The following is a 20,289-nucleotide window of genomic DNA, read 5'->3' on the forward strand; positions in this document are numbered from 1 at the left end:
TCCCTGAAACTAGAACAAAGGAGGCCACAGTTTCAAATAATCACAAATGGTTCTTTTTCATGAACATTTCAATTTCATGAATGTCTAAAAGGACAAGGATATCTTAGTTGGAATAGGAGGGAAATTTTGCAGGCAAGTTATTTGATAATCCTAGCTACTACTGCCAACAGAAGTGAACAGTTCAAAGAGAGATGAATATATCTTGTTGCTAAATTCTGTAATGAAAATTTATTGGAATTGCTTAAAATTTTTCTAGGGCATCTTGGATTTAATAAGTTAAACATATTATCACATGATAGGACAGGCTGTCCTCACTTTCTTTTTTACCATTGCTGTTACGGATAAAATCATTCAACTTTTCATTATTTACTGGACTCAGTTAATGCATTGGCCTCCTTTTAGGTACTATTAAGGAATATAGGAAAAGAATATGACATGATTATGGCCTGTTAGCTAGGGAAGACCTAACATGAGACAAAATCAGAACACAGTAAGACAATACTTATGCAAGTGCTAGATATTTTGTGGATACAGTGACACTAATTTTTAGAAATGGGAGAGATTGTAGGTTAAAGAAGTTTGAAAAGATTTTAAAGAAAAAGCAGGCCTTAAAAACTGGTATTTTGATAGGTAAAGGGAAGAATATTTCAGATGCACATGTTGGAGAAACAGCATAAGGAAACGAGCATGGTATATGCTGGGACACTGAAGTGACAATTGGGATATATGAAACAGAAGAGCAAGATTATAGAGTCCTATGAAAGTCAGGGTAAGGTAAATTTAGATTTTATACTGTAAGAGGAATGCCATGAGCAAAGTGAAATCTAAAGATGATTAAATGGAACCAATGTAGTTGGTATTATTAGTAAGTTATTATTATTAAGAGTGTTATTAGTAAGAATTTTAGTTATAAGGATGGAGAAACTGAGCTAAAAGTTTGGTTTTTGGAAAAAGGGGGTAGGAGGATAAGGAATTTGGTTTTATACATTTACAGATTAATTTCTGGTAATGGTAGTATAAACAAAGAATGTTTGGTAGGAAGCTGAAAGCCCAGCAATTGAGATGCAATTGGAATTAAAAATATAGAAATGAATGAAAATAATTTCCTTACTGGTTATAGTTGAGACCCAAAGAATAGACAACAGTTTTTTGGGACAGAATAGTTAAGAGAAATGAATAATAGATTGAGCAATGAGTTTTATAAAATTTACACCATTAAGGATGATAGGAAATGTTCCCTTCTATATGAGACCTTTCTTGATCCCCACAATTGTTAGTACTCTCTGTCTCCTGAGATTATGTAAAATTTGCTTCTGCTTACCTGTATATGTTTCATATATCATCACTAGTGGTAGACAACAATGATGATACCATCACCTGGTCTCCCAAGTTTCTTGAATGACATTTTGTACTGTTTAGAAATGCTTTTCAATTTCCTTCTGGCACTGTTATTTGTATTCCAATGAATCATAAGAACTATAAAATTTTACGTGGAAGAGACCTCAATAGTTTTCTGGTCCAACTCATATTTGAAAAAGAATTCTCTTTATGCCATGCCTGGCAAGCCCATCATCCAACTTTAGTATGAATATCTCTTGATACCAGTGTTGGATAGTTTTGGTTGTTAGGAAGTTTTTCTTGACAAAGTTTAACTTTATGTCTCTGCTTCTAGTTCTTCCCTTTGGAGATGAAGCATAAACTTAATCCCATTTCCACAAGGTCATAGATCAAGGAAGGAACTTTAGCAGAGAAAGGAGATGAAAGTAGTCAGTTTGCTGAGCAAGAAGGTGATGTCATTTGACTGAAAGTAGTGTGAGTGGTTTCAGGCAGGTCCTTTGATCACTCTCTCTTCTCCAGGTCCACCATAAGGCTCATTCTCTCCCTCTCCCTCCACATGTCCTTTTTTGCGGGCACAGAGAGACAGAAAGCTTCTCCTGTAGTGTGTGGAGGAGTTATTAGAAATCTTTCTTTCCCTGCTCCAACCCTCTTTTTCTTTGCTGGGACTTAAGTCCATTATCAGGTTAAGCCAGGTCCTACACTTAGGACAGGTATAGACTACAATTCATAAATATGTTTATGAAAATTGTAAATTTTATAAATCTAGAATTATTTCTAAGGATTCTATTTCCCTTAGAGTTATTTTAGATAGTCTGACATGTCTATTAATGAAATATACTAAAGTTCTCCAATGAATTATTTTTCAAGCACAACTGTGTTGTAGATATATTCTGTGGGGTTCAGATTTGCAAGTTTCCTATGATTAAGATAAAAAATACTAGAAGTCCTTACATTTTATCAGTCTTGGGGATGCAATGGAATCAACAGCAACAGAAAATGGAGGAGGGGTTCCCTTCTTCTGCTAGGCATGATAACTTTATTCTTCCTACTATGGAAAGTAAGATTTCCTCAGTCATAAGATCATGGATCCAAGGAGGCAAAGGACCTCAGGTTAAGCTCAAGGGGGTTAAGTGATTTTCTGAAGGCCATACAGGTAGTAAGCACTGGAGGCAGCATTTGGTCTCTAGTCCTTTAACTCAGGTGCCAAGGCTCACTTTGCTGCTCTGTCTTTTGTGATTGACTCTGGCTCACTGTCAATGGGTGACAGAATTTCATTTAACATCATAAGATCCTCTTTAGTACCTCTAAACCAACAGTCCAGACAACCACATCTACCTTATCTTCTCCATTTTGAGTTTTTGTTGTTGTTCTAAGTGAAATGGTTTCCTGAAGAATAAAAAGTCACGAGAGTAAGGCATCTAGAAAGCACCAAAGGAAAGGAGATAATTTAAGACACTCATTTAGTTAAGTCCTTTCAGTAGTACTTTTGCCTTTCTTTATTCAACTAACACTCTGGATATACTAATTTACAAAATACTGTTTAAAATGAATAAGCTAACACAACCTGTTAACTGGAGAGTAACCAGAGCTAACAAACACTAGCTTGTGGGTTGCTGCTGCCTGCTATATAAAGATCTAATTAATTAGTCTTTGCTATACCTCAAAAATAGACTTCCCCTCTCTGTGGCAGGAGGTGACTTTGTTCAAGGCTGCGTGCTTTGGTCAGTTACTGGCTCTTAGGAGAAAGCTGCCTTGTATATAATGTGAATTTAATCACACACATGTACTACCTTACCACAGCTGAAGAAAACAAAAAAGATCTCATACAAAACAGATAAGTGCCATTTTCCCATGGATACAAAAGATAATAAAGTCTCTAAAAAGTCTCAAAATTCTACAATGGAGAAGTAAAGAAGGAATGAAAATTGGTCTGAGAAACTGAAGACAGTGCTTTGGGGTTGTTCTCTTATAGCTAAGAGGATAACACAACTGAAAAGAGCTAGAATTGATTGCGGAGAGGGGTGGCAGAAGGAATCTACAATGAATAGGAATTCCTGTCCACCTACTGAGTCATTAAGCTTCTATCTAAATCAGTGATGGGCAAACTTTTTAAAGAGGGGGCCAAAGGAAAGGAAATGCTCTTCTGTCAGTCTGTTTCTAAGGCAACTCTTTCGAAGTTTCATGGTATTATATTCTACTCATTGTATTTGTCAGATTAGGAATAATGTGTGTGTGGGGGGAGATAGAGCATTTCAGCCCCTCCCCCATCTGGCCCTTGGGCCATAGTTTGCCCATCACTGGTCTAAATTAAGGATAGCTTCTCATGAAGAGTTCTGATGAGTGCTGCTATCTCAGTTTTTAAATGTAATATTCCTCAATATCAATTTGGTTCAATAGGGCATATAATTTACTTAAAGAACATTGTTTAGATTCTGCAAGCTTTTCTTCTGAGCAATGATATTCTTTAGATAAATTTATTTCTATTTTAGAAGATCACCTTTGTAAGAGATAACTTCTAGGAAAAGATGGAGAACAGCTTGAGTGACAGACTGTCAGTTATAGAACTTGGAATTTACCCAAATGGCATGAACCAAGGGCAAAAGACATTTGGGAGCACCTCTATAAAAGCCCAGGGGCTCAGCCATTCTGAGTCTCAGCTTTGAGAAGGGAATTGGGGGGGGGGGGTAGGCCATCCATACCTATTGCCATTAGAAGATCATTCATCTATTACTATACAGAGCTGAGAGATAACAACAACACAGCTGTCAAGAAGATTATCACTACCCCTTCCTTTCCTTTTGTCTAGACCAAGACCTGGTCTGACCAGGGTCTGTGAGGGGGAGAATAATCTCTAGTCAAATACCAACCTGATGCTCACTGACTTAGATCACTTTTCACCCTCATTAGATATAGCTCGGCCATTCCCAACACCTCTTTCCTTATCCCAATTCCTAACCTCTTTGAGCCAAAGCATTAAACCCCGTTTCAAACTTGATTCAAGCAAGGACTGGCATTCATTTGAAGGGCAAGTGAACAACTTCAGCCAAAGGGGACAAGGATTTATCAACTTCGCAGTTAGTTAGTGTTATCCATTCAAATGCCAACAACTAGCCCATAACCAACCTTCATCATTTAACCTAACCCCAAGCCAAGGAACCAGAGGAGCTGCTGAACAATACATACAGCTTCTCCCTCAATAACTTTGGCTTGGGCACCGTTAGTGGGGTCTGGTGCTTAGCTGAATTGATTATCCATAAGCCCTGGTGGTTGCCAGCATACCTTGGTGGCTTCCCAGGCATCACTACCCCACTCAGCCTAGATCCATTTACCACCTGAGGATCTTGGGCCAGTTTATCAGGCCCAACTTATAGAAGCACCTTCCTGTCTATCCTATCTATATCCCCTTTGTGCGTAACACCTTGTGAAAATGTCTAAATGTTACTCCTTGCTTTAGCCTGAAGAATTAGCATGACTTTGCCTAATCTTCTTTCATGATCTTTCTTCTTCCTAGAAGCCTCATCTAGTCTGACCAGATTACTGATAAAGAGCTAACAGTACCACCTACTTTGTGTCCAAGTCATTTTCATTAGATTCTTTTCTGGTATTTTGTTAGAAATGGATCAATAACTCACTGGTATATTTGTTGGAGGTAGTATGAAGACACTAGCTGGCCCAGCAGCAAAGTCTTAAAAGTGCATAGTAAATTTTATCTCAAGGGCAATCAAATGAAGAATGACCACTGGTCCCCCATTTCTCAATCTCATCACTTGTATTTTTTTCATAACCCTCTCAGAGAAAAAAAAATCATTTAGTGAGTCACTATCCTTCAAGAATTCTGAATCTTTTCCCAATTGAAAATGAAGTGACAATGGAAGAGAAGAATGACTCAATGAGGGGTCATTTAGCCCATCTCCATTCTCTCTATACACTGCCCCCAAGAAGAGGCAGGGACACTGCCTTTAGGAGAAAGGTGACTTCAGTCTGGTCAGATGCTGAGACATCAAAACCACAAAAGGAGTCTAGAGAGTAGGTCATCTTTGTATAGAACTATTGAATTCTACCTTTATTACAAGACTAGCTAGAATTAAGTTTCAGCTCTTGTTACTAGTTCTTTTAAGGAAATGTCAAAACTGATGCAAGGCAGGCAAATTTGGCTGATAAAGGCCACCATTTCATTTAAATTTCCCCTACTTCTGATGCAGCCTCCAGACCAACCTATCTTATAAAAAAAAATCAACTATAAAAATATTTTTTAATTAAAAAAAAACTATTTTCTTCTCAAATCCTCAAGTCTTCCTTAAATTCCTGTTCCTTCATAGCTAGTCATTTTTTTTTTCTTTCAACTCCATCTCTTTTTCTACCTAAGTGGCAGAGCTGAGATCAAAGAGAACTTAGGCTGTTTCTTTTTTTCTTTTTTAATTTTAAACCCTTAACTTCTGTGTATTGACTTATAGGTGGAAGAGTGGTAAGGGTAGGCAATGGGGGTCAAGTGACTTGCCCAGGGTCACACAGCTGGGAAGTGTCTGAGGCCGGATTTGAACCTAGGACCTCCCGTCTCTATGCCTGGCTCTCAATCCACTGAGCTACCCAGCTGCCCCCTAGGCTGTTTCTTAATATAGAATGAACTCTGAAATTGAATTCAGGATCTTTTCTCTGGCCCAACTCAATGCCTTTATTTATTTAAATGTTTTTCTTTAAGAATAAATGAACATAAGACTTTCATTCGGAGAAGAAGAATTAGTCTAGATGTGGTACATTTCATTATAAATAGTTCAACATACTAAAGACAACAAAGAATGCTTATACAAAAAAAGAAATTTTCTCCCCTTAGTATCTAATTCTATTACATGAACCTCCTCATCAGTCTCCATCTAGACCATTTCTTCCATCTTCGACCAAGAATCAGCTGGGGTCTGCTCCAATGTTTAAGGCCAATGTAGATCCAGGCCTACCTACTGTGAACTTCTACTTTCTTCCTCCTATATGGACAAACAATATCTTAATCTGTGACTTCCTAGGTTTTCACTAAATAACTTACCATCTGCCACTAGGTTCCAGAGGGAGAACCTGAGATTAAAATCATCTTCCTCCCTGATCACTGATAATCTGCCTGAATTCATTATTCAATGGATAGCACACTTTCTAACTTTTCTCTATCCCAATATTTTCAACTCCTTGCTGCCATGTATAAACCCTATTTCCCATCCCTTTTGTCTAATGTTCAGGTGTTATTCACTCTAATATAGTAAGTATGTGAGGTAGGAATTGAACCCAGGTCTTCTTGACTCTAGATCCACTTCTCTATCTCTTATGCAATGTGGCTGTGTCAACTGATTATCTCCTTGACAAAGGAAATGAGGTTATTTCTTCATGATTTATTTTAGTTAGTTCATTCTGCATCCTAAGTGATAAAGTCTTTCTTTTCTAAGTATTCTCAAGCCATCTGTTTATTTCTCCACTCTAATATTTGCCAGGAATTGACAGCAATTTCATGTAGAATGTTTAATATCCAGAATCTATCTTTTTCTGTCCTATCTTCCACCTCCTGAGGTTAAGTTTAATACTTGCTCTTTAGTCTTTTGACAGACCTGTAACTAACATTCATTTTTAAGTTTACTGACTACCCTCCACAATCATAACTGAGATTTCTTTCAGTGCCATGGAATGTATGTTATTTACACCTAGAAAATAGAGGAGAAAGTCCTGACATAAGATAATCTAGTGAAAAAAAAAGGATATATAATAGATTTAGAGACAAGAAACTATTTTATCCCCTAATCTATCTGAATTCTGATTATGCTTAACTATATAACACATTTTTAAATTTTAGTAATGAAACTCCCCAACGCTTTTCACATTATTTCCAATTATATGGCTCCTATAGTTGAATGAATGATGTTACTAATTTCATTCAACTTCACAGAAATTTTTCTATGAAGCATTTCTGAGCATGAATCAAAACATAACATACATATCAAATATTCATATCACAATCTGAAAACTGTTTTATGATTCTGACTTTAATTTTAAAGAAAACTACAAAATATAAATTTATAGTCAACCAGAGATTATTTGTTTAGAAGTCAGAAAGGAAAAGAATCTTATAAAATAATAAAAAGTCTTAAAACAGTTTTCTATGTCTTTGGAATTGTGTACGCATGTGCACACACATACATGTTTTCCCCCCTCCCCCGCCCCTCAGTTCAGTGTTGAATAAATGAGACCTGGCTAAGCAGGGTAGTTGGGACCCTGAGTCCCTGTATCATAAAGTAGACAATTAGTTGATAAACTAATTCTAGTGAACTCTTACCTAATTACCTAAGTGGGGAAAAAAAGTTAGTAACTATTTAAAATGAAGTTATTTAGGCTGTTAAAGTTTAATTTACAAACATAAATGTTAGAATTCAGTGTGAAGAATACCCGTCAATTTTCATTTTGAAATAACTAAAAACTGCTGACAAAGCTTAGTAATAGAAATGTTACTAATAACTGAAGAATTATTTGCTAGATTATTTAATGAAAAGACAATACTCTTGATGATTATAGAATGAGAAAATAAAACTTGTGTCAGTCACTTAAAAATATGTCACATGGAACTCTAATGGGCATATTTTTAAGAGAATTTCACATCATTTATCTGAATTTTGAATACTACAATAAGGATACTTTATCAATGTTTACCTTGATACAAGTGATTTGTATAGATCAAAATAAACAGACAAGAAATTTTGAAAATTTCTGAAGCAATTTCCTGCCTTATTCAATCCTGCTTAAATCTGTACGATTCTTTCATGGGAGGTTCAAAAACATATATACATAATATTAAAACATTGAATTTCATAAGTAGGAATATAATGCACTAATTACTTATACGAATGTTCAAAAAATAGGCAGATAATAGTGTAATTTTTCCACCATGTATAAAGTACAAACAAAGGCTGGGAACACAGTAGGCTCTTCATATCAGGCAATTTTTGGCATAGACCTTTTATTTTCAGGGTGGTAGGAATTCAGCAATGAGAGAGAATAGAATAGGCAAAAGAGTTTGATTTTCATTCAACATGAATTTATCAAGTAACAAAGGAAAACAATGGAAATGGACACCAGGAGCATTTCTCCACATCAGGTTTGCAAATAAAAGGGCATGTGATATGTAACTGAAAGAATGAAGTATTTCTGACATTTCCCCTTGAAATAAAACATTAATATGACTGATAGGTCATCTAATTTTGGTAAGTTTCCAATTAGGTTTCACCATATTTAGTTTAAAGCCAACCAAATTGTGATTATATTTGTCATAAAAATGAAAAGTAGTAATGCCATTACTTTGAAATATGCTAACCTGGTGATTTAGAATTAAAATAGCTTAGATAAAATATGAAAATTTTTCCATTTCTTATTTTTATTAAAAACAAAAGCAACCAAGCAATAAGAAAAATATTGATTTTACACTTTATTACTTAGGAGACTAACGTGGAAAGGAAATAGTCATTCAGGGACTAACATGAAGTATAATATGATAAAGAATAAAGGCAAACAGAAGAAACTCAAACAAAAAGAACAGGGATTTTAAAAATCTGTTCTGCATCCATGCTGGCAATTCCTAAAAGAAAATTTGAAGTTACTTCATGTTAGTATTTTGAAATTGGGTGGGGAAAGCTCATTGTAGAACCCCCTGTCCTAGCCTTGCACAAAATGCTTCTGGTTTCCATTTCTTGATGTTTGCATGATGTCAAAGAAGAAAGCAGAATTGGGAGCCTTACTGTACTTCTCCTCCTTGCATCTCTGAAGAATCTCTAAGCTCCTTTGATGGACTGGGTGATGAAGAAAGCTAAAACTATCCACACTTTTCAAAACCGCACATGGTCCTGCATCATCCTTCCCTTAGGAAGCAAAAGAAAAAAACAATGGAAAGAAGAAAGAAACATTATACAAGCCCACACCAAGAAAGAGTCAAGGCCAATGCTGCCAACCATTTGAGGAGTATTGTTGTGAGGAAGATATTTATATTTTAACATCCCTGGTGCCCATATTTTTACAGTATAGGGGTGGACCCCTAGTTGAGTAAATGATGCCAATACATAATAATATAACTATTTGCTTGCAGGAATCACACAAATATTTTCACAAGAACCAAAAGCCTTTTCTGATGACAGGTGTCGCTTTCTATTAAAAATGATGCTATAACTCCAAAGTTAATTTGTATTGCTATGCATCAATCTGAATTATAAAAAATAGAACTGTTTCCAGTTCATTCAACAGAATAAAAAACTCCTTTGCTTTTATGCCATTTGATGTGAATGAGCACATGGTTGGCAGCACTGTAAGAAATGCAAGATCCCAAAGAGAAATATAACCTAATTTACCAAAAGTCAAATGATCCCATGGTTAATATACATTTATGAAAAATCACATAGTAAGTAAAGTGTAATTGCCTCTAGGACAGTAAAGAAATACAAAACAGAAAAAGAAAAATCAGGTATAATTTGATATATATTTATATAGAGAAATTATGTATATAAATATATAGACAGATAGACAGACAGACAGACAGACAGATAGATAGACAGATAGATAGATAAAAAAGCCTAAGCTACTGAAGCTATTAGTTTACACCACTTGTATTAAAAGTTGATGGCTAGAAAAGAAGTGCTATTAATGATCATGAGGGATTGGATTACAGTTTGATATATCAAATCCAAATTAGAATCATGTTATTCAAGCCAATAAGAAGATATTAAAAATGGGGGAATTCTAGTCAATGCAGTTCAACAATTATGTATTATTTGCCTAGTATATGCTAGGCACCATCCAAAAATATTAGTGAGAATCTAATTTTGAGATATGGGCATGTCATGTTAACAAGAGATCATTTCTTGAAACTGGACATAATAAAAGATAATACTAAATAGACCTGACTTTTTAACAAACAAATTCCAAAACTTTAACAATGAATGTAAAAATACAAAGAAAAGCCAATTTTAAAAATACTATATGCTTTAGCTTCTTTAAGTACATAATTCAAGCACTAGTAGGAAATGAAGAAAATATAAGGGTTTCATCCCTGGAATAGTAATCAAGAAAGGGCAACGTTAAATAAAGTTCAATAAAGTTAAAAACTTAATAATAGCCATTTAGTCATTTAAAAGCAACTAGTTTTTTGAGTATATCAGTACAGTTATTTAATTATTTTTACATCCCCAGAAGTGTAGCATCAGCATTCTGGTTAAGGAAGAATATCATGTTCTAGGAAGAGAAGAACTAGGAAGATAAATAACAGATCACATTGATGACAGGTGAACATACTTAGAACTGGCCAAGCTTAAGGTACAACAGTTTAAGGCAGGTTGGAAGGAATTTTTTTAAAGGAGCTTTTATACAGAGAAGCAGCTTTAATCCATTAAATACTCTCTCTTCTTACTAACTTGAGAGAATAGCAGCAAATGTTGAAAATTACATTAAGAGGGACAAGTCTAGGTAACATCAAGCCAGAAGAAGGGAAAACCTTGGTTCAAATCTGGTCTCAGATATGTCCTACCTATGTGATCCTGGGCAGGCCATTTAACCTCAATTGCTTAGCTCTTGCCACTCTTATGTCTTAGAATTGATACTAAGGCAGAAGAAAGAGTTTAAAAGAATATTACCTTTAGAGGTTTCATTATCAGGGTATATATCTGCCAATGATACAATGAGAAATTCCTTGACTGAGATTGTACACAATACAAAGCATTCTGAATTCTTCAAAACAAAAAAAATGACAGTGATATGATGGCTAGAGGGTGAAACTGCATATTTCCAGGGAAACAGATCAAAAGAAAATACTTTATGGGTTCTAACCCTAACAATACATTGTGTGCAATTAAGTAGTGTCACCAACACCTGTTAGTAAGCTTTTTCAATTGTTTTAACAAATGGTTTGTTGTCCCAGGAGTTTGCCTAGCATAACAAACAATTTATATACTGCATATTTCAGTTTGCATTTATGCTTATTTTTTAAAAGAAAAATACTAGGAATGTTAAAAATATATATAAACATACATACATAGATATATATACACATAAGTATATATGTATGTTTAATGTCTTATGAGCCAAACAAAAAATTTTATTTCTAATAATTACTCCAATATTTTAACCAAGAATGCCCCACCCAGTGAGGTCCATGAAGAGGTAGACATGACTGAAACAACTAAATAATACTGTGCAAAAGAATCTTTTTTCTACAAAAAAATATTTTGTATAATATAGGTTTGGTCCTTATTTTGTGCGCAAATGCAAAATTAGGTAATTCATATTTTGTCAAAATTCTCCCTTTTCTACATATTTGACTTAGAATACATATTAGAACTTAAAAGAAGAAAAAAGAAAATTCAAACCTTTTCTTATTCTGATTTTGAAAAAATATCTAAATATGATGTGTTACAAATATGTATTAGCTAGGTTTTTCAAAATTTTCTTTCAGAGAAAATATTCCATTTTACATCTAGTAAGCATTTAAATGTTTAACAAATCAAATAGTGATCTAACTTAAAAATGGAGGCAGTAAAGGAAAACTGTAATGTGCATTAGATCATAGAGCTAGAGCAGACCTCAGAAACCTACTTTTTTTTAACCATTACTTTCTGTCCTAGTAACAATTTTAAGATAGAAAGGCACAGATGAAGCAAATGGGATTTAGTAAGTGACTTGCCCAGTATCTCACAGCATTTTTTTTAAAGGTAAGGTTGAGGGAGTATAAAAAGATGAATCCAGGGTCACAAAAAAAGAGAATATAAAACTAAGTTGCCTGAATCTAGTCAGTGAATACTTCTTTCTTTTCTAATCACAATGGAGTAGCAGGTAACTGTTTCCTAAATATTCTCTAGAGTAGTGATGGGCAAACTTTTTAAAGGGGGGGCCAAAGGAAAGGAAATGCTCATCTGTCAGTCTGTTTCTAAGGCAACTCTTTCTAAGTTTCATTGTATTGTATCCTACTCATTGTATTCGTCAGATTAGGAACAATGTCAAGCAGCTGGATAGAACATGTCAAGGAGCCTCATCTGGCCACAGGCCATAGTTTGCTCATCACTGCTCTAGATGATAGGTGCTACTACAAATATCAAGGCATGGTCCTTAACTGAGAGTGATTCTGTATGAACTGTTTTATATACACAAGCATATTAACCAAGTCTAGAAGAGATCTGGCAGCGACAGGGTGCAGGTGTGACATTATTTTTATTTTATTATGATTTCAGGACAGCATATGAACAAAAAAATTGGTTAACCCAACAGTGAATTTACCAGTGACAATTTAAAATATAATGATTTATGATTTGATGGGCAAAATGAGGACTTTAGAAAAAGAACTTAAAATTTCCAGCTACTTCAATTTCTATCCAGAGAGCTCAGTAAAATTATTTAAAAATTTCTTTATTTCATTCTATTTCATTTTTACAATTAAATCTTTTTAAATTTAAAAAAAAAAAAACCCTTACCTTTCATCTTAGATCAATATTCCAAGGCAGAAGAGCTAAGGGCTAGACAATTGGAGTTAAGTGACTTGCCCAGAGTCACACAGCTAGGAAGTGTCAGAGGCCATATTTGAACCCAGGACTTTTTTTATCTCTAGGTCACTGTGCCACCTAGCAGTCTGCAATTAAATATTATGTTGATTCATAACTAAAGGTAAGATTTAATAGTTGATTATCAAGATTAAATTTCTTTATCATAAAAGATCCAAAAATCATTTCATTTTTGTTTTGCCAAAAATCAGTTTTATTTAATTGCTCATGGTTCCTGGGATTACCATTATGGACAGAACATTTCAACATGGATCTATGAAAGTAAGTCTACATAAAAAATGAAGCAAAGTAGGATTCTAACATCTAATACTTACCAATTTTCTTCTGAATATATCTCTTTCCAGCCTCCCTGAATGCAATCAGGGCTCTGAAAAAAGCTCGAAGAACTGCCCAGCGAAAAACAGCCACTGGGTCAATTCCTATCATTCCACAAATAAAGGCATTCTTGCTACTTCGTAGAAGAGCAACAATATCTGGTCGCATGTGGTCTGTATTTTTCTCTCGGAAATCCTAATGGAAAGAAAAAGCTAATATAATATTTGGAGGCCCATTAAAGTATTTCTGATAAGTCAACCAATTTATTAATCAAGTAAGAGGCATCGACAAAGCATCTCATGTGAGTCAGCACTATACTAAGTCCTAAAGAAACAAGAACAAATTTAAAAAATGCTTACTACTTTCAAGGAGCCTACATTCTATCAGGAAACACAACAGACATATATAAATTCATCTTACCAAGGTGATGTTACAGAGCATTCTGGCAATTAGGAAGTTCCAGATATGTTTCAATCTGTACTCCAATTTCATTATTTCTCTATTTGGAAGGGGAGAGCATGCTTCATAATGAGCCATATGAAACTGGGGCTAGTGAGTGTTTTGGTTCGATTTCCCAAGTCTTTGAGAGATGTTTGTCTTTACAATACTGATGTTCTCCTGGTTCTGCTCACTTCACTCTTTATTAGTTCATACATGGTCCCTTGGGTTTTCTGAAACTCTCCACTGAATCATTTATTAGAAGACAAAAGTATTCCATCATATTTATATTCTATAACTAATTTAGGCATATCCCTAAAAAGAACTGCTATACTTTGTATATATGAATCCTTTTTCTTTCTTTGATTCTTTGATCTATGGACCTAGTTGTAGTATGACTGAGTCACAGGGGATGCATGGCTTAATAGCTTTTGGGACATTAATTGCAATCTGCTTTCCAGAATGGTTGACAGCTCTGTCAATAGTGTGATAAAGAACCTGTTTCTCCCATATCCCTGCCAGCACTTTTCATTTTCCTTATCAATTGGTCAATCTGATAGGTGTAGAAGAAAGAAGCGGATGAAGTATAGACAACTTTTTCAATGAGTTTTAGAAAGGAAGTAGAACTGTAGGGTGAAAGATTGAGGAGATGGCAAGATTCAGTGAAAGGTCTTTTTTGTATATTATAAAAGAGGGAAATGTGACAATGTTTTTGCTTAATTTTATTATTTTGTACTATGAATTTAAACACCAAAAAACCCCTGCATTTTCTTCTACACATACACACTCAAAAAATTACATGTGAGCTTGTAAACCTCCATTTTGTAGTGTTTTAAAATAACTATATGATAAATTTCATGTTACTTTCGAAACTGTCATTTCTCCTTTGTTTTGAACTTCTTTCTTTTCTATATATTTAAAAAATATTTTAGTGATCCTCTTTTTTGGGGTACCAATCCTATCTGTTCACTCTCCTTCCTAACTATACCCTTCAATTAAAAAACCAAGAGAAAGAAAAAAATAACAAAAAAGTTTGGCCAAGCAAATGAATCCACATAGTGTCCAAAAATGCATCTCTCTTTCTGAAACCTGAATCTGTCTCTATTAAGAGGTGGGTAATATGCTCCATCAAAGGCCTTCTGGAAACATAGGTTGGAGCAGCTAAATGGTTCAATGGGGGAAAAAAGCCAGGTCTGGGGACAGGAGTGGTCCTGGGTTCAAATTTGGCTTTAAACACTTCCTAGTTGTGTGACCTCTGCAAATTACTAAAAACCTCTATTTCTAGCCTTTTTTCCCCCCTTCTTCCTTGGAAACGATACTTGGAAATGATTCCAAGATGAGGAAAGAAAAAAAAAAATTCAAAACTTTCTTAATAATGTTGCTGGTGCTACTAATTTTACTCTCCATTAGTTCATACTATATTGCTTCATTTGAAATATAAATATTTCATTACATTTATATTCCCCAGTTGAGAGACACCTTCCTTTGGACTCTAGTTTTTTGCTTTTATTTCTTCTTTTCTTCTCTTTTAAAATTTCTTTTAAAGATAAGGAAGTTTATTTTGCTTATAACTATTCCCTTACTTTTTTTTATCATTTGTTTGGTGTATTTTTTTACACCAAATTCTGTCGGTGTACATGTGTATGTGCATGCAGGCTTAACCTTCCAACCCTTTAGTAAGGTTCATCAGATTTTTACTCTGTTCACTCCTTCCTCCAAACATGTATATACTTCTTTTTTAAAACCTTAACTTCTGTGTATTGTCTCATAGGTGGAAGAGTGGTAAGGGTGGGCAATGGGGGTCAAGTGGCTTGCCCAGGGTCACACAGCTGGGAAGTGTCTGAGGCTGGATTTGAACCTGGGACCTCCCATCTCTAGGCCTGACTCTCAATCCACTGAGCTACCCAGCTGCCCCCTATACTTTTCATACATCTTTGTTATCAGAAATAGCAGGTTCTACTCCCTTATTCCTCCTTTCTACACAATTATATTCCTTTTATTTTCCCATCTCTCTCTTCTCTTAAAACTCTCAGAACAGAACCAGTCCAGCCCTAGGCCCTGTTTTCCTTTACTCAACTCCTCCAATACCCTTGAAGATTCTAAAAGTTCATATAAAAGGTACTTATTTCTTTACCCATTACAAGGTCAGTGCTATAATATAAAATAGTTCTTTCAAACTGCTGAAGTAAATTTATTTGGCTCTTCTGTTTGCATTTCTAAGTTCCTACTAATATGCCTTTTGCATAGAAATGCACTTAAGTCCTCAATTGCACTGAAGTTCTATTCACCCCTCTTTGCCTTTAGGATTATATTCGGCTTTTCAGGGAAAGTTAATTTTGGATGTAAGACTGTTATCTTTTGCTTTATGTAGCATGGTATTTCAAGATCTCTTCTCTTTAGTATTAGAAGCTGCCAGATCTGTGATCGTGACTGTGACCACTTCATAGTTGAACTTCTTTTGAAGTTTCAGTAGTATTTTTTCTCTAATATGAGAGCTCTGAACTTTTGCTATAACATTTCTGCAAATTTCCTTTCAGGGTTCCTTTCATGAGATCATCAGTGGATTATTTCTATCTTCACTCTTCCCTCTAATTGGAGACTTTTCATTTATAATTTCTTGAAATCATAGTTTTGGGGAAATTTAAAATTATATAACCGAAACCTATTTTCTAAATAGTATCTCTAATTTTATTTTCTCAATCTTCTATTTTGCTTTTAATAATCCTTCCAAAATTATTTATTTTACATATTGTAATGTTCTCTACCTTTTGTTTGGTCTTAAATTCTTCCCCTCTCCATAGATCTGACAGGTAAACTATTCTATAATCACCTAATTTACTTATATCATCATTCTTTAAGTTTAAATTAGATGCCCATTTTAAACTTATCTTGATAAACGGTATGAGATATTGATCCAAACCTAATTTTTACCATACTTTCTCCAATTTTCCCAGCAGTTTTTGTCACATATTAAGTTCTTATCCCAAAAGCTGGGATCTTTGGATTTATCAAACACTAGATTGCTAAGGTCATTTACACCTAGAATATTCCATTGACTCACCCTTCTGTCTCTTAGCCAATAGCAGATTGTTTTGATGACCACTTCTTTATAGTACAGTTTAAGATCTGGTACTACTAGACTACCATCCATCATATTTTTTTCATTAGTTCTCTTCGATATCCTTGATCTTTTGTTCTTTCAGATGAATTTTGTTACTACTTTTTCTATTTCTATAAAACAGTTTTTTGGTAATTTGACAGGCATGGAACTGAATATAGTAAATTAATTTAGGTAGAATTGTCATTTTTATTATATTAGTTCATCCTACCCATGAGCAATTAATGTTTTTCCAATTGTTTAGATCTAGTTTCACTTGTATGAAAAGTGTTTTGTAGTTGTGTTCATATAATTCCTGTGTTTGTCTACACAGATAGATTCCCCAAAATTTTATATTGTCTAGTGATTTTTAATGGAGTTTCTCTTGCTAACTCTTGCTGCTGATTTCTACTGAAAATATATAGAAATGCTAATGACTTGTGTGGGTTTATTTTATATCCTATTACTTTGTTAAAATTATTTCTACTAGCTTTTTTAGTTGATTTTCTTTGATTCTCTAAGTATACCATCAGTTCGCCTGCAAAGATTGATTCAAATTTAGTTTCCTCATTGTCTCATTTAATTCCTTTAATTTCTTTTTCTTCTCTAATTGCTATAGCTAGCATTTCTAGTACAATATTAAATAAGAGTGGTGATAATGGGTATCCTTGCTTCACTCCTGATCTTAATGGGAAGGCTTCTAACTTATCCCATTGCAGATGATATGTACTGATGATTTTAAATAAATACTACTTATTATTTTGTGGAAAGACCCCTTTATTCCTGTGCTTTCTAGTGTTTTCAATAGGAATGTGTGTGTTTTTTTTTGCATTTTGAAAAAAAGCTTTTCCTGTATCTATTGAGAGAATCATATAATTTCTGTTTGAGGACTGATATGGTCAATAACGCTGATGGTTTCCTAATATTAAATCAGCCTTGCATTCCTGGTATAAATCTCAGTAAATAATCCTTGTGATAACATGCTATAGTCTCTTTGCTATTATTTCATTTAAGATTTTTGCATCTACATTCATTAAAAAAATTGATCTATAATTTTCTTTCTCTGTTGTGGGTCCGCCTGAGTTAGGTATCAGTACCCTATTTGTGTCATAAAAAGAATTTGGTAAGACTCTTGTCTGGCCCTGGGGAGTCTTTTCTTGGGGAAGTTCATTGATGGCTTGTTTAAATTTTTTTTTTTCTAAGATGGTATTATTTAAGTATTCTACTTCCTCTTTTGTTAATCTAGGCAACTTATATTTTTGTAAATATTTATCTATTTCACCTAGATTGTCATTTTTATTGCCATATAATTGGGCAAAATATTTCCTAATAATTGCCTTGATTTTCTCTTCATTAGAGGTGAAATCACCCATTTCATTTTTTATACTGGTAGTTTAAAAAAAAAAACAAGAGAATCAATCAAATTTTAAAAACTAGCTATTCAATTTGGGTTTTTTCCCCCCGTAGAACCAGCTCCTATCTTATTTATTAGTTCAATAGTTCTTTTATTTTCAATTTTATTAATTTTTCCTTTGATTTTTTAGGATTTCCAATTTAGTCTTTAACTGGGGATTTTTAATTTGTTCTTTTTCTGGTTTTTTTAGTGGCTTGTCCAATTCATTGATCTGCTTTTTCTCTATTTTGATGATATAAGTACTTAGGAATATAAATTTTTGCCTCAGTACTGCTTTGGCTATATCCCATAAATTTTGATATGTTGTCTTCTTTAATGAAATCAGCGTTTTATCTCTCCTTGGGTCATCTAGGTTCCTTTTACAACTTCTTCCTCAAGGGCTTGTGCACCCATGGGCCTCTTCATCCATTCAGAGCTCTCTATGATATACTGGAACAGAGTGCTAGGTACTTAGGAACCTGAGGTTTTCTGGTATGAACTATACTCCCAGAGGTTACTGCTATACTCATATTTGTGGATTCTGTTCACTGAAGCTTATGAAGGTTTGGCTGGGAGTTTATAACTATGATGGAGTTTTTTTTTTTAATTTTTTTAATTTATTTTTTTTAACATTTATTAATAATCATTTTTAACATGGTTACATGATTCATGCTCCTACTTTCCCCTTCACCCCCCGCACTCCCCCCACCCATGGCTGACGCACATTTCCACTGGTTTTGTCATGTGTCCTTGATCAAGACCTATTTCCAAATTGTTGGTGGTTACATTGGTGTGGTAATTTCGAGTCCACATCCCTAATCATGTCCACCCTGACCCATACGTTCAAGCAGTTGCTTTTCTTATATGTTTCCTCTCCTGCAGTCCTTCCTCTGAATATGTGGGTAGCATCTTTACCATAAATCCCTCAGAGCTGTCCTGGGTCATTGCATTGTTGCTGGTACAGAAGCCCATTACATTTGATTTTACCACAATATATCAGTCTCTGTGTACAATGTTTTTCTGGCTCTGCTCCTTTCGCTCTGCATCAGTTCCTGGAGGTCTCTCCAGTTCGCCTAGAACTTCTCCAGTTTGTTATTCCTTTTAGCACAATAGTATTCCATCACCCGCATATACCACAGTTTGTTCAGCCATTCCCCAATTGAAGGGCATTCCCTTATGATGGAGCTTTTTTAGGGAGTCCTCCACCTTTTCTGCCTCCTGACAAGCTACACCTGCCTCTTGAATATCTCTGGCAGTACACACAAGATATGGGCTTATTTCCTTGCACTAGTATTGGCTTTTCCAGTAACCTCATTTCCTACTGCTCTCAAACTACAGTTCTCGAATAGAAGTAATTTACTATAGTTTCTTATTGGATTTCTTAATTCCATCTGTCAGCAATTTCAGATTTTGGCTAGAGTAGGCTGTGGAGAAGCTGAGCAGCCTACCTTTCCATTCAGGAAGCCATCATGGGCAGTAGTTCTCTCTATGTAAGTTCAGGCAATAAGCATTTGTTAAGAACTCACTGTGTCAAGCACTGTGATATAAATACAAGCAAAAATGAAAAATAATTTTTGCCTTTAAGGAGCCTGAATTCTAATGGAAAGTGAGAGACAAGAGAAAAAAACCATGATATTGATGTCTGGAGAGTTAGAAGCATAGTCTGGAGGGGAAGAAAGGCTGGCTGGCTTTGGCTCTTCCCTAAAATAGAAGAGTCTGGAAGAAAGAAGGGGGCTGCAACATCAGAGGGATGATGGATGTTCCAGGGCAAGGAGACTCCACCCAGATTTCCCCTATAAAGCACAGAAGCTCAGGAGACAAGTGTAGTTTGTGGGGCTCTATTAGCAGGCTGACAAAATGGGAGGCTCCCCTGAGGTGCAGAGGCAGGTTCTGAGGTTAAGACTATTGCTCAAGAATGGAGTTGAAGTTGGAAAGTCAGGAGGGCTGGGATGGGAACAGATGGCTGGACAAGTGTCCTTCCCAAAATGAGGCCCCTGGGAGAACCTCACCAACAGTAGCAGGCAGCAAGCCCCACAGAGGAATGTTCCAGGGCCAAAGAAGATGACAGTAAGACGAGCCTGAGGATAGTACAAAAGAACTGAATAGCTTCTGTGGAAAAAGCTATAGAGTCAATTAGGAAGAAATGA

At 35.0% G+C, this 20,289-nt stretch overlaps 1 protein-coding gene across 1 annotated transcript in view; it reads right to left on the reverse strand.

The window, feature by feature from the left end:
• The window catches only part of MYO9A (myosin IXA), a 232,246-nt gene that overhangs the window by 93,753 nt on the left and 118,204 nt on the right, over positions 1 to 20,289 (reverse strand). Inside the window, exons 13-14 of the mRNA XM_044665785.1 lie at positions 13,214 to 13,409; positions 9,102 to 9,221 (exon numbers count right to left, since the gene is read on the reverse strand). Coding sequence (XP_044521720.1) covers positions 9,102 to 9,221; positions 13,214 to 13,409 — 316 coding nt within the window. The remainder of the gene's footprint in view (positions 1 to 9,101; positions 9,222 to 13,213; positions 13,410 to 20,289) is intronic.

This window comes from Gracilinanus agilis, chromosome 2, assembly GCF_016433145.1.
Source record: "Gracilinanus agilis isolate LMUSP501 chromosome 2, AgileGrace, whole genome shotgun sequence".
NCBI lineage: Eukaryota > Metazoa > Chordata > Mammalia > Didelphimorphia > Didelphidae > Gracilinanus > Gracilinanus agilis.